Consider the following 18,013-nt stretch of genomic DNA (forward strand, 5'->3'; position numbering starts at 1 on the left):
CTGGATGCGAGTTTCGATTCGAATTTTTGGGAATCAAAACCGGTCGAATGCGACACCTTTCTCCCAAAAACTCAGCATCGTACGAGCAAAAGTTATGATTGTCATGATTTTGCCCTGTACTGTAATGTACAGTACAGCAGTGTACGAATCCTTTGTGTTAGGACTCTGGCTCGACCGTGATTGGTCGAAAGTTTGATCGTTATAAGTACTAAGAATGCGATCTCATTGTTTAAACTAGACGCTCATGCTTATCATGTTCGAATTTAGCTGTACGCGTTCCATCAACTCCGTGATTTTCAAAAGGGCTTTGGATGTAAATTCAAAGCAAACTAAACGCAAAAAAACTCTAGCTAAAATGGACAGTTTAGCATCGACTAGAGGAGCGTATGCGAAAAAGGTAATCAAATTCTGTCCGAGTGGGGTACGGGCCCCTCCACACCTGAATTCACTGCAAAGAACTGGCCGAGTGGGGTACGGGCCCCTCCACACCTGAATTCACTGCAAAGAACTGGCCGCTTAAAAAAAACAAAAGGAATGTCGTATTTGCATGGAATCAACACCAACAGACTCAACACCAATATATTAACCAATTGATAAACTTTTAGATTTTCAATGGGCCCCGCCATAAAAATGGCCAGCGAAAGTTTAGAAAGCGAATTTTCAACGGGGCCCGTCATGAAACGAGCAATTTTCAAAATGGCGTCGTAAAAGCGTAGCCACTAACGACCTGGGCCACTGAACATTCAAAAACTTGCTTTTGAAGTTAACTGGATGCAAAAAACAGCGAAATTTCGGAAAATAAAACTTTATAACAAACTTTGTTTTGGTTCAGGACGTTTCCCTTCGTAATAAAGCTATAGCATTCAGGCGAGATCATTAAGCGCCAACCTAATTGTCAGTGCGGGTCGTTAGCGATACTTGGGCACTCATTAACCTTTCCTTCTGCAAAGCTCCACGGTGGAAAGCCAACTTTTTCGCTTTGCTAAACTTGCTGCGTCATGCCTTCCCCCGCCGTTCTTTTAGGCACAAAAAGTCAGTCGAGAGCATTTTTATGAAGCGAAAAACGCCCTTAGTCGTTTCCAAAACAAATTGAAACCAAAATTAGATATTTTCATCAGGCACATCATAGCATCAAACATAATGCCTGAAATTTCTCATTTAAAAATAAGCACTTTCCTCCAAGCCTATTAATGTAGAAAACACGCTTGCAAATCTAGCACAAACTATAAGTAACTCCCGAAATAGAGGAATTATTTAGACCTCAAACTGGTAATGATCAAGAAAAAAGATACTAAACAGTAATATTTCCTTGATCACTGAAATGCACGTTGTAAACTTTCATGTGTGTAAGCATTTAAATACGTACTACCGAACAAGCATTTCAATTCTTCATTGATCTCCAAAGAGCTTCACGTAAACTGAACTCGGTAACTCGGTAAGTTCAACCATGTTTTCTATTTTATTTTTTTCACGTCATTTTCTTCTTTACTGTACAAAGAACATTTCAAATTTTTATAGATTCTTTTCTGTACAAACATTATTTCAATTTTAGTGCAAAATCCTCGCTTTCCGTTTACACTCATTCTCGCCGATCAAGAAATTTTGGATTTTGAACCTTTTTTCAGTAAGCAATTTTCTTTTTCCGAACATTTGAGTTACCTAATATCTTTTTGGCAACATCTAATTTGCTCTCTATTCTCACATTTTGGAAATCAACCTCCCTCTTTTCAATACACATTGACCTGCTCATCCGTTTTATCGATTCAAAAACCTTATTTATTCTTTTTCGGTCCACATTATACCTGTCAATGAAACAAAAGCTTTCATCAAAAACACTTCTTCAGTTTTTTCTTAAGCTCTCATGAAAATATTTCTTTATTTGTTTCGTATCTCAATACTCGGGAACTGAATTCCTACCTGCGTTCCTCTACCGCAGGATGGCCACGAAGACAACCGATCTCTTTGAGATTACATCCACCCAGATAAATAACATCAAATTAATGATTGCCTGCCTAAATCAAGATGCCAATGAAATGGCGAAAAACATCGAAAAACAGCAAAGAGAGCTTAGAAAGATGAAAGGCCATCTGTTGTCCACCGAATCAAGGCTCACGGGACTCGAAAACTCTTTAAAAAAACTCAAAATTGAATTCCAAACGGAAGAGCAGATGCTATCTGATTTGGGAGACACCAGCAAAAACGAGGAGCTCCTCTCGATGGCCGAAGTTGACGAGTTGCAAGAACCTCAGCCCGGCCCCTCTTCAGCAACCGAGTAATTCGGTTGCTACTCTAAATTCATCTTTCCTTTCAAACCTTCTCTTGCCTCCTGGATTTCTCCAGTTGTCATGAGCTCTTCAACTTTTCTACTGTCTCCCAAATCCCTCAGCATCTGATATCCTGCAACAACTGCTTCCTAAATAATATTCCGCAATACTAGAATTTACAATTGATTAACTAAAATGGTGTTTCTTTGCTTGCTGCACTCTATTCATTACTATATGCTCTCCAGCATAAACTGCTCAATAAAAATCGAAACATGGACCTTCGCCCTGCTTGATCTCCCTTAAAAGATTTATTTACAAACAAGGAAAATTTATTCTCAATCACAAAGTTATTTTGCCTTAAGGACGCCCACCTAGCTCACCGAAACCTACAATTATTGAAACGTCATGCAAAATATATTCCCCTCGAGATTACAGCATCATACAAACACTTCAAATCCCATATCATTAATGCGTTTTTCCAACTTTGCGAGGAAACAATTAAACTAACACGATAAAGCATAACCAAGCAGAATCAATAAAGCTTTTTACGAAAACATCCCTTCTACGGATGCCCCCTACGGATACCAACGCCATAAAGAACTCTAAAACTTAACCACAATCGAACATTTACTGTACTTAACGCCAACATTAAAATTTATATTTCCCACTTCCATTAAATCCAACCCGTCACAGAAGTGTATAAAAAGCAACCTTAACTTCCAACAACAAACGAAGACACTCACTGTCATAAACTACACAAGCTTTGGGCCGTGAATCAAGAAAGGTGAGCACCTCGAGTCGACACTATATTTTCAAGTAAGCCCCTTGCACGTTCTTTGTATGCTTTCATTATTATTGAAACCTTCATATCATCAGAAATTCTACGTTTTGTTTTTAAATCGTTTTGACACGTTATGGGCATATTTTCGTTTTTTTAAACATCCAATTATATGTCAGAAAATGCCCCGGATATTCCTACATTCATTTTATAGCACTTCTTTTTCAAATTTGCTACTTTTCTCCTCTTTTTCACAGATTTGTACGATAAACAGTCCGCCACATCCTTAATTGCACCTCGAGTCGACACTATATTTTCAAGTAAGCCCCTTGCACCTTCTTTGTATGATTTCATTATTATTGAAACCTTCATATCATCAGAAATTCTACGTTTTGTTTTAAATCGTTTTGACACCTTCTGTGGATATTTTCGTTTTTTAAACATCCAATTATATGTCAGAAATTGCCCCGGATATTCCTACATTCATTTTATAGCACTTCTTTTTCAAATTTGCTACTTTTCCCCTCTTTTTCACAGATTTGTACGATAAACAGTCCGCCACACCCTTAATTGCACCTCGAGTCGACACTGTATTTTCACGTAAGCCCCTTGCACGTTCTTCGTATGCTTTCATTATTCATTATAAAACTACTTCCATTCTCAAATTTTTCGCGATTGTCTTTCAGATTTTCATCTACTGCCCCTTCCCCTTTATTCTGATATTACCAGAAATTCTAGGTTTTGTTTTAAATCGTTTTGACACGTTCTGGGCATATTTTCGTTTTTTTAAACATCCAATTATATTTCAGAAATTGCCCCGGATATTCCTACATTCATTTTATAGCACTTCTTTTTCAAATTTGCTACTTTTCTCCTCTTTCTTACAGATTTGTACGATAAACAGTCCGCCACACGCTTAATTGCACCTCGAGTCGACACTATATTTTCAAGTAAGCCCCTTGCACGTTCTTTGTATGCTTTCTTTATTATTGAAACCTTCATATCATCAGAAATTCTACGTTTTGTTTAAAATCGTTTTGACACATTCTGTGGATATTTTCGTTTTTTTAAACATCCAATTATATTTCAGAAATTGCCCCGGATATTCCTACATTCATTTTATAGCACTTCTTTTTCAAATTTGCTACTTTTCTCCTCTTTTTCACAGATTTGTACGATAAACAGTCCGCCACACCCTTAATTGCACCTCGAGTCGACACTGTATTTTCACGTAAGCCCCTTGCACGTTCTTCGTATGCTTTCATTATTCATTATAAAACTTCTTCCATTCTCAAATTTTTCGCGATTGTCTTTCAGATTTTCATCTACTGCCCCTTCCCCTTTATTCTGATATTATCAGAAATTCTAGGTTTTGTTTTAAATCGTTTTGACACGTTCTGGGCATATTTTCGTTTTTTTAAACATCCAATTATATTTCAGAAATTGCCCCGGATATTCCTACATTCATTTTATAGCACTTCTTTTTCAAATTTGCTACTTTTCTCCTCTTTTTTACAGATTTGTACGATAAACAGTCCGCCACACGCTTAATTGCACCTCGAGTCGACACTGTATTTTCACGTAAGCCCCTTGCACGTTCTTCGTATGCTTTCATTATTCATTATAAAACTTCTTCCATTCTCAAATTTTTCGCGATTGTCTTTCAGATTTTCATCTACTGCCCCTTCCCCTTTATTCTGATATTATCAGAAATTCTAGGTTTTGTTTTAAATCGTTTTGACACGTTCTGGGCATATTTTCGTTTTTTTAAACATCCAATTATATTTCAGAAATTGCCCCGGATATTCCTACATTCATTTTATAGCACTTCTTTTTCAAATTTGCTACTTTTCTCCTCTTTTTTACAGATTTGTACGATAAACAGTCCGCCACACCCTTAATTGCACCTCGAGTCGACACTATATTTTCACGTAAGCCCCTTGCACGTTCTTCGTATGCTTTCGTTATTCATTATAAAACTTCTTCCATTCTCAAATTTTTCGCGATTATCTTTCAGATTTTCATCTACTGCCCCTTCCCCTTTATTCTGATATTCATACACATTCATAACAAAACCCTTATGTTATCTTCCCAGTACTTACTAATCACTTCAAATGCCACGCCGACGTCTGCGACTCCTAACTCTTGCAGCAAACAGACGACGCGAACGCCAACGACGGGAAGAACGCCAGCAACGCCAACAACTAGAACATCAACAACCTCCCGAAGCTCAACAACCTGAAGATGGAAACCTCCCGCTACAACATCCCGAGCCTCTGCCCCGTCAACAAGATTATCATCCTTTAGAAGCACGCAGAGCTGCAGTTGCTCCTGCTCAGGCGCCGCCTCCTGCTCAGCCACCGCCTCCTGCTCAGGCGCCACCTCCTGCCCAACCACCACCTCCTGCTCAGGGACCGCTCGCTGCTCGAGCACCACCTCTTCCTCAGCCACCGCCTCCTCCTCAGCCACCACCTCCTCCTCAGCCACCTGCACCTGTCCAGCCACCGGTTCCTCTTCAGTTACCAAGACAACATCATTTAGCTCCTATGAATCAATTCTGCAATCATTGTCACGGAAAATTTTTTCAAGAAGAAAGAAACACGAAAGGGGTATACACCAAATGCTGCTTTGGAGGTAGAGTGAGCCTCCCACCGATTACCCCTCCAGCACAAAACATAATGGACCTCTTCAATGGTGAGTCGGCATCATCACGCCACTTTCTTGAAAATATCCGCCACTACAATTGCGCATTCGCCATGGCTTCCTGGAACGCTCCTATCGACCATCATCCTGGAAGAGGTCCTAGAGTAATAACAATCCATGGTCAAGCCTACCATCTTACAAGTGCTGTTGAGCCCCTCCCTGATGAACGCCCCCAGTATAGCCAGCTCTACATTCTAGACACTGACCAGGCTTTGCAACAACGCCTAGCTGACCCCAGGAATGTCGACTTGAACCCTCAAGTTGTCCAATTGCTGCAAAATCAACTCACCACCGTTAATCCCTTTGCAAGGCAGTATAGGAACATCGGACAAGTCATTCGGGAACAACGAGCCCTAGCACTTGCAAACAACCAACCGCTGTTACCCATAAGAATGATCATAGCCCGCCGTGCATTGCAAGATCGACGCTATAATGACCCAATAGTTTCTGAAATAGCAGCTGTCTATGTTGGAGATGAGGGAGCGCCTCCCAACCCGGCAAAGAGGGACATTGAGACCTACCCAAACAACCAGCGCAACACAGTCAAAATAAAGGCAACATCTCCAGCAGCAGATCCCATGACTTACCCTCTTCTATTTTTCAGCGGTGAGCAAGGTTGGCACACCCAACTTCCACGCAACCCTCCCCCTGGCGAACAAGGCCGCCAAGGGGCAAGGGCTCCCAATCCAAGACAGCGCATATCATTGAATGAATTTTATGCTTTCAGGGTTGCAGTTCGTGATCAATTCTGCACCATTCACCGTTCAAAGCTGCTGTTTCAACAGTATCTGGTCGACGCATTCACCAAAATCGAGGGCAATGAGTTAGAGTTCATAAGAAGGAACCAGGCTCAACTGAGAGTTGATTCATATCAAGGCCTTATGGATCACATTCACGCACGGGCAGAACAAGAACATGCAAATGTAGGCCGCATTGTGATTCTGCCCTCCACATTTCATGGTAGTGAAAGGAACATGAACCAGAACTACCACGATGCCATGACCATTGTCAGAAAGTATGGTAAACCAGACATCTTTCTTACAATGACAGCAAATCCAAGGTGGCCAGAGGTTACTGAAAACCTCCTCCCACACCAGCAACCAAGCGACAGACCCGACATTATAACTCGTGTCTTTCACTTAAAACTGAAGGAGCTTTTACGTGACATCCTAGAGAGAAATCTACTAGGCCACGTCAAAGCGTATGTTTACACAATTGAATTTCAAAAACGCGGTTTGCCCCATGCTCATATGATCATTTTTCTTTCAGAAGCTCACAAACCGCGCGATGCACAAGATGTTGACAGGTTTGTCTCAGCTGAAATCCCTGATCCTGATAACAACGAAGAGTTGCATAACATGGTCAAGAAACACATGATCCACGGTCCATGTGGTGATCTTGATCCACATAGCCCCTGCATGGCAGATGGAAAATGTACCAGAAACTTTCCAAAGCCATTAAAACAACGCACTGACTTCAACGTTGACGGTTATCCACAATACAAACGCCGTGGTCAACACGCAGCTCAGCTTCGTCGCAACCTGGTTAATGACTCCTGGGTTGTCCCCTACAACCCTCATCTGCTCATGAAATTCAACTGCCACATGAATGTAGAAGTCTGCACAAGTGTCAAAAGTGTCAAATATATCTTTAAATATATCCATAAAGGAACCGACTGTGCACACGTTGAGATCAGAGAGAACACCATCAACCATGATGAAATCCTTCAATATCTCAACGCAAGATACATTGGACCACATCATGCAATGTTCAGAATACTGCAGTACAAGTTGCACGACAGAAGTCACACCGTCATACGACTTGCAGTACACCTCCCTCTCCAACACAACGTCTACTTCCAAGAAGGACACGAAGAGCAGGTTCTACAGAGAAACCAAGACACCACCCTCACAGCTTGGTTCCACTTGAACAATTATGACGAAGAGGCACAACAGTACCTTTACCATGAAATTCCTGAACATTATACATTCGACAAACGAACAAAAGCATGGAAACGAAAGGTATCACTTACAAAAAAGCAACTATGACAATCATAATCATTCTTATTTTAATCCACACTTCGACAATAAACCAATTAAAAAAACATAACAAAAAACTCTTCAAATCTCAATCTACTCTTTACAGGTACGGCCAGTCTCTACAATAATTGCAAGAATGTACCAGGTCCAGCCATCCGACCCACAAAGATATGCCTTGCGCCTTCTTCTACTCCACTGTAGAGGTCCAACATCCTTTGAAGATTTGAGAATAGTCGACGGTGAACTCCTAGAAACATTCAAGGATGCAGCAAGAGCATTGGGTTTAATGGATGACGATGCCGAGCACAGGAACTGCCTACAAGAGGCATCAATAATCAACATGCCATACCAGATGAGACAACTCTTCGCAACGTTGATCATTTTCCACACTCCAGCTGACATCAGAACTTTATTTGATCAGTTCAAAGAATCAATGTCTGAAGATTACATCAGACACGACCGCCACCTACATAATGACCCAACAATACCTTTCCAGGACAGACATATGTACCTGTGCCTTTGGGACATTAACACCCTATTAAAAGTCCACGGGAAATCCATCGCAGATCCCGAATTTTCTGAGTTGCCACAGCTGCCAGATAATTTCCAGAATCCAGAGCAAGATGAGGAAAACATCGACATTGCTCAAGAAAGAGAGCAAGGACAAGAAATGTTGCACCGCCTCAACGATCAACAACGTCACATTTTCGACACCGTCATGGAAGCTATTCAGACACATTCCGAAAACAACTGCTTCTTTGTTGACGGTCCAGCAGGGACAGGTAAAACTTTCCTCTATAATACAGTTGTCCACAACCTCCAGGCATTAGGAATTACTGTTAAATGTGTTGCTTATTCAGGCATTGCAAGCACATTGCTGATCAACGGAAGCACAGCACATTCTACATTCCAAATTCCCATCCCCTTATTGCCTGACTCTACATGCAATATAAAACGACAAAGTGTTAAAGCTCAAAAGCTTTTACAAACCACTGTATTTATCTGGGACGAGGCCTCAATGATCCCAGTCAATGCTTTAAAAGTAGTAGATATCCTACTCAGGGACATTACCCGAATTGATAGACCATTCGGAGGTAAATTCATGTTTCTTGGTGGTGATTTTAGACAGGTTCTCCCAGTTGTTCTTAAAGCAGGCAGAGAAGGAATCGTTCAGGAAAACATGAAGAATTCACCTCTATGGCCCCATTTCCGCAACTTTCAACTCGTCAGAAACATGAGAGCCATGCAAGACGAAAGATACCGAGAATTCTCAGATTGGCTCTTAAGAATTGGAAATGGAGAAGAGCCACAGGATGAAAACAATGACATCACAATTCCTGACCACATGTTGGTGCAGTCACTCGACGAGATTGTTGATTTTCTCTATCCACCACCGCCACCTGGAGAGCCAGACATAATGGGCGATCCAGTAGCAATGGCAGAACGTTGCTGCTTGACACCCACCAATGAGGCATCTCATGACATCAATCAACTCATTTTGGAAAGGATCCATGCACCAACTCAAACATTTTTCAGTACCGATAGGGTGATTACTGATGATCCCGAAGAAGCTCTAGCATATCCTATTGAGTTCCTCAATATCCAGACACCAACTGGTATGCCACTTCACCAGCTAGAGCTCAAGGTAATAACATTTCTTTCCTTTTCATAAAATTCTCCCCCCCCCCTACCCAATAATTTCTCCTTACAGCAACATAAACCAACGAAACCTCATTTCATTTCAATTTGTCGTCTCCTCACCTTATACAAAAATCCCCTACACTACGGTAAAAATAAATTTATATTTCTTCTCTCACACATCAAGGTCGGTGCAACAATTATTTTACTAAGGAACATCAACCCTAAAAAAGGTCTCTGCAATGGAACCCGTCTCATTGTCCGCGACTTGCAACGTCATCTCATTTGGGCAGAAGTCATCGCCAGTGAACACAGAGGACGCTATGTAATGATTCCACGAATCACAATGTCTTCCAAAGATACCGCCCTCCCCATCGACATTGCTAGAGTACAATTTCCAGTGAGATTGGCATACTGTCTAACTATAAACAAAGCACAAGGGCAATCATTACGATACGTTGGTGTCTACCTCCCAGAGCCCGTTTTTACTCACGGCCAGCTATACGTAGCCATGTCAAGAGCCAAATCCTTTGCAGGGATCAAAGTCATGTTACCACGAGGTAACAAAACAAAAAACATCGTATACCCTGAAGTCCTACAATAAATTTTACAACCATTCACCCATTCGCACGCACTGAAATATACAGAAATTTATCTTTGTAGTACTAACTACCATCAAATATATTTTTATAAATACTTTGTTATAAAATCATTGTTATAAATACTTTAAAAAGTACACAAACAATCTAGCGTTTCAAAAATTAGAGTACAACACCCTATCCACTTCAAATGTACCCCTACCTTCCACCCCCCAACAAAGAGAAAAAAAGAAGAAAAACCTTACTCCCTTATCCGAAACAATAAATAAAAAATAATACCTTTAGCTGTTTAACTCTAGACTTTACCTATTCTAACACAGCGCACCCCGCGAATTTCAAGGTGGAGAGGCCAGCTTCCATAAATCAAGCTCGAATTTAGCCCTTCAAAACCAGATCTCTACATAAATATTTTTCCTAATGAAGACATAGATCAGGCCATAGGCCCTCCCACTCCTCCCCCCCCCCCCTCACGTGGGCCCTCTCTAAATATGTTGCAAACTAAATCATTTTCTATAACCACCACCTGCTGAACTATCAAATCTACAAGCACCACTTATGTTTTATAAAGAAATATATTTAGTTAAATCATAAACACTTTCGTATATGACATTGTTACTATTGTAATTACTGGCAGATTTTGTTTGACTCTTGAACAATATATTAATTCTCTCTTTGTATACTGTCGCATTTTCGTCATAAGAAACAATTCAACTGTAATTCTCTATATTTATACATTTCTAAATCCTACCTTCAAATTCTCAATTACAATTTATAGAACACAATATCAGATACTTTAGCAAATAAACAAACACACTTAATTTTCCCAACACCTGATTATTTATACTTATTTTTTCTATCCCCACCCAAAGTACACGGCCCTTCAGTTCTAGACAGTTAGCGCTATCACCAAAATACCATGCAAAATATATCCACCCCCAAACCTCGACAATCGCCCAAATTTTCTAATCCCATATCATTAACGGTGTTTTCAGACTTCGCAAGGAAACCATTAAACTAGCACAATGAAAAATAACCAAACACAATAAATTAACCGTTTCGCATTAAAATACATAACTTGCCGATAAGAATATCTTCCAACATCATTACAAATACAAAACATCCCCTCTACGGATACCGAGGATGTAAACACATCCCAACAAGCAAACATCTACGGTAGTTAATGCCAACACTAAAATTTATGTTTCCCATTTGCATTAAACCCACTCTACCCCACAGCTATATATAAGCAAACCTTAATCTTCAATAGCGCAACAAGTCTCTCTATTATAAATCACACAACGTCTGCACCGTGAGACAAGAAAGGTGAGTATTACAGTTCCATTATCTTCAAAAACCCTTTCTCAGTCTTCCCAATACTGGTAAAACGTATGATACAAACTTACATATTTCCTTTTTTAAAAACTTTAATTTAAAGACCCTTATCTTCGTTGCACTCATCTCATCGCAGAAAAATTCCTCCTTTCCTTATCCGCATTTATATCTCTCTACAGCTATTCTCTGTACCTTATTGCAATGGGAAAATACTTTACCGTTAAACTTGGCAGTAAATCAAAGGTAACCATATTTACTTATCCTCTCCTCCCTTAATCTATATTTGCAAACTACCCCACTGGTATTTTCGAACACCCTCCCCTCATGAGCAATAACTTTTCTATTTACTTCTGTTATAGCAATTAGAGTGGATACCAGAACCCATATCGAAAACGAAAGTAAGAATCGCAAGATGCCTCCATATAAAACGAAAGATCACGTTCCACCTCGCAGCACCCGATGGGAAATATCTCCATAAAATAAGGTAAGAACTTACCACCAATCCCATATATACCTTCCATCTTCTTCAACTCTCAATATAATTTTTAATGCATTCCCAATTAACCTTATGAATAAATCTCCTTTCGTAAACTTTAAACGAAAGATACCTACTAGAACTTTTGTTCAAAATTGTGTAGCATGTTACCTTTTAAAATTTTACCTTCTCAACGCTTTCCCTAAACAGCGCCCTTATTGATAACAGTATTTTACATGTACTGAAAAGCTTATCCTGTACTATTTCATACCTTCCAAAAATTTCTACCAAGAAACTCAATCCAACTCTCAATTCCATATACTTCGTTATTCTACGTTACAATTAAATCTAAAACATAATTATCTCCTCCATTCTAGAGCCGAATCTATCGTCGTCGTAAAGCTTGCCAAACGAAGACGTCGGAACCAAACAAGCAGCAGTACCACCCACCAAAGAACAGAAAATCAGAACACGCAAAAAACTATAACTATAGTATTTAACTAATCTACCCCTAATTCTCTCCTAATCCTCGCATATATACCCTCCCCCTTTCTTCAAAAATGTTCACCTATTTTCAATTTATCGAAACAGATGCTTCAAAAACAAACTCCAAAATTTTCTTCAAATATACAACTTCCATCATATCAAATATTTTGAAAACATCTATTAGATTTTGCTTTAAATGTGCATATTGTTTTGAGGATTCTCAACTCTGCCGTTGCCTGAGCAGTATTAACTATTAATTGTTGTTCTTTTCAACATTAGCAAACATTTTCATAATTATTACGATAATGAAGTAAATATTTGTTTTTCTGCTAGAAATCTGCCATTGAACACAAGTAAGGATAGTTGATAATCAGTCAAGTTTTATAGCATGATAAAAAGTCCTCAAAAATGAAACATTAGTGGAAGTGCTCAAAAATGAAACATTTGTGGAACTATACATATTCTCTTTCGCCAATATTTTAGACAAAGGTATTAAGTAAAATTCATATAAACATTAATTTATTTTCAAATTTGGTCGGGGTGAAGACGAAATAGATAAATCACTTTGCTGCATGCCTCTTCATGAAAATATCGAAATTTGAGCTTCTCCATATAAAATGGAGGTCGGGGGCAACCAAAAAACAAGTCTATTGCTTTACCAAATTTGAAGGCCTCATCCATTGGTATTAAAATGTCAAAACGAGGCGGAAACGCCCGAGCTGATATTAACACACCACCTAGCAACAATGAAATCACGTGATTTGAATCAGAAAGGAAGATTCTGTTGAAAGTAGCTAGATATATGTGAACTGTACCAAAAATAGCGTTAACATGATTATAATCTCGAAAAATCATCTGACCTATGGACAATTAATTGACAAGGTCTTAGTAGTACATTTAAAACGAACACCACCAACCTCTCCAACAGTTGAATGGTTTCCAAATTCCTTTTATTTGGCAAATAAATTAATTAATTAAGTCCTGGATGATAGACCTACTTATAATACGTACAGTAACAAGGTTCGCACATTAAACGCAATAATTAGGCTAGGCTAACCAGGGTCGCAATTTAAGATGCCTGAGTATTGTCAGAAATTGTAGTATGAAAGAACCATTTCCACAACATCAAACCTAATGTGCACGTAAAGAACGTTGAAGGTACCAATAAACAACAGAATGTTTGAAGCACACGGAAACAGCAAAATCACACCTTTGATAATCTACTGAGTTATTGATTTAAACTTTAACTGCTCTCTCACACTTTTCCTTCACCAATTTAGCAACCACCTTCACTCTAATAACAAATTATGTAAAAAATCCTTCCCTAATACTGCAATTTTTCAATAATGTCCTTCAGCCTCACAATACATATATTCTGCTCTCTTCTGAGACCCATTTCAAGTTTCTCTCAAAACGGCAAACGAACAAGCCCCAATGGTGACAGCTCAATACTCATTCGATTTAGTCCATGTTCTAAAAAAAATATGTCATAAGTTCCCACACTTTATCTAAATAGACTACAATCCACTGAAAAGTTTCTACTGAATGTTATTGTAAATAGACTACAATCCTCCATAAAGTGTTTACTTAATGCTATTGATTTTTATTATTATGGAATGGAAGTAAACTAGCCTTTCTTGGCGACCCCGCCAAAGCGGGGTCTTGCAAGGCCCACCTAGCCTGAGTTTCCATTCTTGACGACCCCGCCAAAGCGGGGTCTGGGTGGCCCGCCGGCCCGCGAAAGCCCGAGCCAGTGGACCGCCGGCCCGCGGCACGCCCAGCCAGTGGACCGCCGGCCCGCGGCACGCCCAGCCAGTGGACCGCCGGCCCGCGGCACGCCCAGCCAGTGGACCGCCGGCCCGCGGCACGCCTACCCAGTGGACCGCCAGCCCGCGACACACCGAGCAAGTGACCCGCAAGCCCCCGCCCAACCCTAGGTGCAAATTAGCAAAGAACGAACTAACGCCATCCCCAACACACAAAGCCCCCTCACACAAAACCCCAACACACACGACCCCAACACACACGACCCCAACACACACGACCCCAACACACACGACCCCAACACACACGACGTGCCCCCCGCAGAGGCGTGGCTCCCCCACAAAAGAGGCTCACGCCAAAAAGAGGCTGTACCTGCTCCCCCGCAGAGGCTGCAAGAACCACGCCCTCTCCCATCACAAAATTCTTCCTCAAAAAAAAGTGCAAAAAACACTCGCACTCCTGCAGAATTCAGCGAAAAAATCACTCGCGCTCCTACGCGATTTTTACTCGCACGACTGTCACAGGCGCTAGAGGGCGGGGACCTTTTTTTTCGCCTCTCCTCCCCGCCCTCTAGCGCCTGTGACAGGAGTGCGAGTAAAAATCGCGTAGGAGCGCGAGTGATTTTTTCGCTGAATTCTGCAGGAGTGCGAGTGTTTTTTGCACTTTTTTTTGAGGAAGAATTTTGTGATGGGAGAGGGCGTGGTTCTTGCAGCCTCTGCGGGGGAGCAGGTACAGCCTCTTTTTGGCGTGAGCCTCTTTTGTGGGGGAGCCACGCCTCTGCGGGGGGCACGTCGTGTGTGTTGGGGTCGTGTGTGTTGGGGTCGTGTGTGTTGGGGTCGTGTGTGTTGGGGTCGTGTGTGTTGGGGTTTTGTGTGAGGGGGCTTTGTGTGTTGGGGATGGCGTTAGTTCGTTCTTTGCTAATTTGCACCTAGGGTTGGGCGGGGGCTTGCGGGTCACTTGCTCGGTGTGTCGCGGGCTGGCGGTCCACTGGGTAGGCGTGCCGCGGGCCGGCGGTCCACTGGCTGGGCGTGCCGCGGGCCGGCGGTCCACTGGCTGGGCGTGCCGCGGGCCGGCGGTCCATCTCAATATACTAAAATCCTACTATGCAAATTAGCTTCGAAACAACGAATGTGCTACTATGCAAATGAGGGGCAAGCACGTCTGCACACGGTCTGACCCACTCGACGCCTCTTCGAACGAGATCGGTTTCGAGGCCTCCTCGAAACGTCCCGCTCTTTCCTCCGTTCGATCCCGTCCGTCGACGTGAGTCTGCAGCTGGCCTTCGATTTTCGATTCGGTCCCGTCTTCCTGCCTGAAAATCCTCGAAACAAACTTTTTCTAGGCGGAAGTTGCTTTGCTTGCGGACCTGATTGCCTCTCCGGAGAAAAGGTTACGTCGGGTCGTTAAGCGTGTTAGGCTTTGTCAGCGATGTCGTTAACCGCCACCTCTTTGTGCGGAGAAGCAATTAAGTGCGGGATCCTCAAGTTTCTGCGAGCTTCGATTTCCTTTGCAAGAAAACCTTGCTGCGTCACAGCTCGGTTCTCCCTTCTGGATGGAAGTTTTGATTCGAGGTTTTTTTGGAATCGAAACAGCTCGCTTGCGACACCTTTCTCCCAAAAGCTCGAGACCGTACGAGCAAAAGTTATGATTGTCATGATTATCTCATTGTTGTTGCTTAAACTACTAGGCACTCTCATGGTTATCATGATCTTTTGGCGATGCGTTCCGATGACGTAGCGATTTGCATTGTTGCAGGGACAGTTTTTTTCCCGGTAACTGAAAAAGTCCCTTTTATGGGGGATCGATTGATAAATGACCGTGCAATTTGTGTCAGAACAGTCTCAACTGGATAAAAGCATGATAAATTGTCGCAAAGATCATTTTCCAGCCAGGTGCATTTTAGAGCACACGGTTGGAAAGAAAGGTTTGGAAAAAGAAGTCGACATGTTTCTCACAATGGACCCTTGATTTTGGACGCAATTTTCACTGTGAGTATTGTTTATTCTTTTCGCTTATGTTTCTGCACCTTGCCTTGCCATTTTTCTAACAAAACGCCCTGCCCCTGCCGCGAAATATTTAATAGTCGCCCCTTTATTGAATACTATGTTTCTGTTGCTCTTTTATTAGCTACAACATTGAATTTACCGTCTGTTCTTCTGCTGTTTTTGCAGGACAGTGTCGAGAACACGATTTGAATACCTTTCCCAAATTGAATATTCATCAGGTTAGTGCGTTTGTTTTCGGGGTTATTTTCATCCCTTTTCGTTTATCTACGTTTCAAAATAGAGGTATTTTATATTTTATTATTTATCAATTTGTGCAACGAATTCTCAGCGAATTGTGACGCCTAGATTCAGGAAATTCAAACTTTATAGGACAGTTTTGCCTGACGAGTTGCGAACGACGATCAAGCTACGCCCCCTTTGTGATGTGACCCCATTGTCTGCAAGGTCGTTATTGGGGAAACTTTTCGTGAGTGCGGATCGTTAACGATCATTAGTGACGCACCGATTAGGAACCTTGATCTTCGATGTCGACATTTGATTTTGGTAAACTTGCTGCGTCACAGTTTTCATATCGGTTATTCTTGGATTTTTTGCAGGACATTCCCGTGGCAGATTGACCAAAGTATTGTAAAAGATATTCTCATCCAGCTTCATCACACGGTAAGCGATTTTTGATATCAAAGATCTCTTCGTGTTTTACTTCGTTTATACTCAAATTTTTTTCGCCGTTTTTTAGATAAATATGCTGAATTAATTCTAAACGAAATGCCAAGTGTTCATTTAAGAAAATTAAATTTTTCAATAAAGTTTTTCATGTGTTACGAAAGCCGGTGAAATTACGCCTCCTCCTAACCCTCGCGATTGATTGATTGCTTTCGCGATATTTTCTAAGAATTTTTGCTGCCCCTTTTTGTTTAAATATTCATGCTACACCCTTAGTGACAACATTTAGTAGAGTTTTTGTAAACTTCATGTTGCCCTCATCGTGGTATAGAAATTTAATAACTTTTTCAATACATTTTTCCATCTATTGCAAATCCCGGTGAAGTTACGCCTCCCCTAACCCCTCACAGTTGATTGATTGCTTTTGCGATATTTTCATGGATTGGAAGCTGCCCCTTTTTGTCAAAATAATCATTCTGCTCCTTTTTTGTACGTGTTTTTCTACCGCTTTTAGACCAATTTTATTTTACAACTGCTAAGCAATTTTTCCAGCCATTTCCATTTCGACATGGAAACATGCTTTAATGAATTGTTTCTACGCGTGCACTAGCGCTGAAATTTAATAACCATTATTCCTCTTTTTTTCAGGGCATTTGCGAGACGTTTTGACACCACGATTTGAATGAAAGACATTTCTTCTTTGGGCTTTGTTTCGTTATAATTTGATTGATTTGGAGGATCTTTGTATGTTTATTGTAAAGTTGAAGAATAATTCAAGATTTTGCATCCTGCTCTCAAATAGTTTCAGCGATTGATAGGACCCCTATTTCATAGATTTTCATACCCTACTTCCAATTGGATTTTTACGAGGATGTTTATGAAACACACGGTTCCCTCATTGTACTTTTACAGAGTTTGCCCCCTATGCGTTATAAACATCTATTAGATTTTGCTTTAAATGTGCTATTTAACTTTGGAGGATCCTCAACTCTAGCCATTTATTGTTACCAATCTTGCAATTGGTTTTTTACGAGGATGTTGGTGAAATACACGCCTCCCTCATTGTGATATATTTGAGGGTTTGCCTCATATATTTTGAAAACATCAGATTTTAGATTTTGCTTTAGTTATGAATTTTGTTTTGAGGATTCTCAACTCTAGGGTTGGCTCACCAATAGTAACTATTAATTGTTGTTGTTTTCAAAATTAGCAAACATTTTGATAATTATTATGATGATGAAGTAGATATTTGTTTTTCTGCTAGAA

The 18,013-nt window shown here is 40.8% G+C and overlaps 1 protein-coding gene and 2 long non-coding RNA genes across 3 annotated transcripts; all 3 read left to right on the plus strand.

Moving 5' to 3' along the window:
* The first annotated feature begins 1,407 nt into the window (after positions 1-1,407).
* Positions 1,408-2,762, plus strand: LOC148959077 (uncharacterized). Its single transcript, XR_016144281.1, has 3 exons — positions 1,408-1,435; positions 1,553-1,624; positions 1,937-2,762. It is a non-coding gene; the product is annotated as an uncharacterized LOC148959077 (long non-coding RNA).
* Positions 2,763-5,555: 2,793 nt separating this feature from the next.
* Positions 5,556-10,050, plus strand: LOC148959078 (uncharacterized). Its single transcript, XM_089111349.1, has 3 exons — positions 5,556-7,766; positions 7,891-9,429; positions 9,610-10,050. The coding sequence occupies exons 1-3, from the start codon at positions 5,589-5,591 to the stop codon at positions 10,024-10,026; spliced, it is 4,134 nt and encodes a 1,377-aa protein (XP_088967475.1). The 5' UTR covers positions 5,556-5,588; the 3' UTR covers positions 10,027-10,050.
* A 5,120-nt stretch (positions 10,051-15,170) lies between these two features.
* LOC148959079 (uncharacterized) lies at positions 15,171-17,991 on the plus strand. The gene is made up of 4 exons (XR_016144208.1): positions 15,171-16,066; positions 16,250-16,302; positions 16,681-16,744; positions 17,396-17,991. It is a non-coding gene; the product is annotated as an uncharacterized LOC148959079 (long non-coding RNA).
* The last annotated feature ends 22 nt before the right edge of the window (positions 17,992-18,013 follow it).

Source organism: Rhopilema esculentum, chromosome 11, assembly GCF_057945365.1.
Source record: "Rhopilema esculentum isolate cy_ngs chromosome 11, ASM5794536v1, whole genome shotgun sequence".
Classification (NCBI taxonomy): Eukaryota; Metazoa; Cnidaria; class Scyphozoa; order Rhizostomeae; family Rhizostomatidae; genus Rhopilema; species Rhopilema esculentum.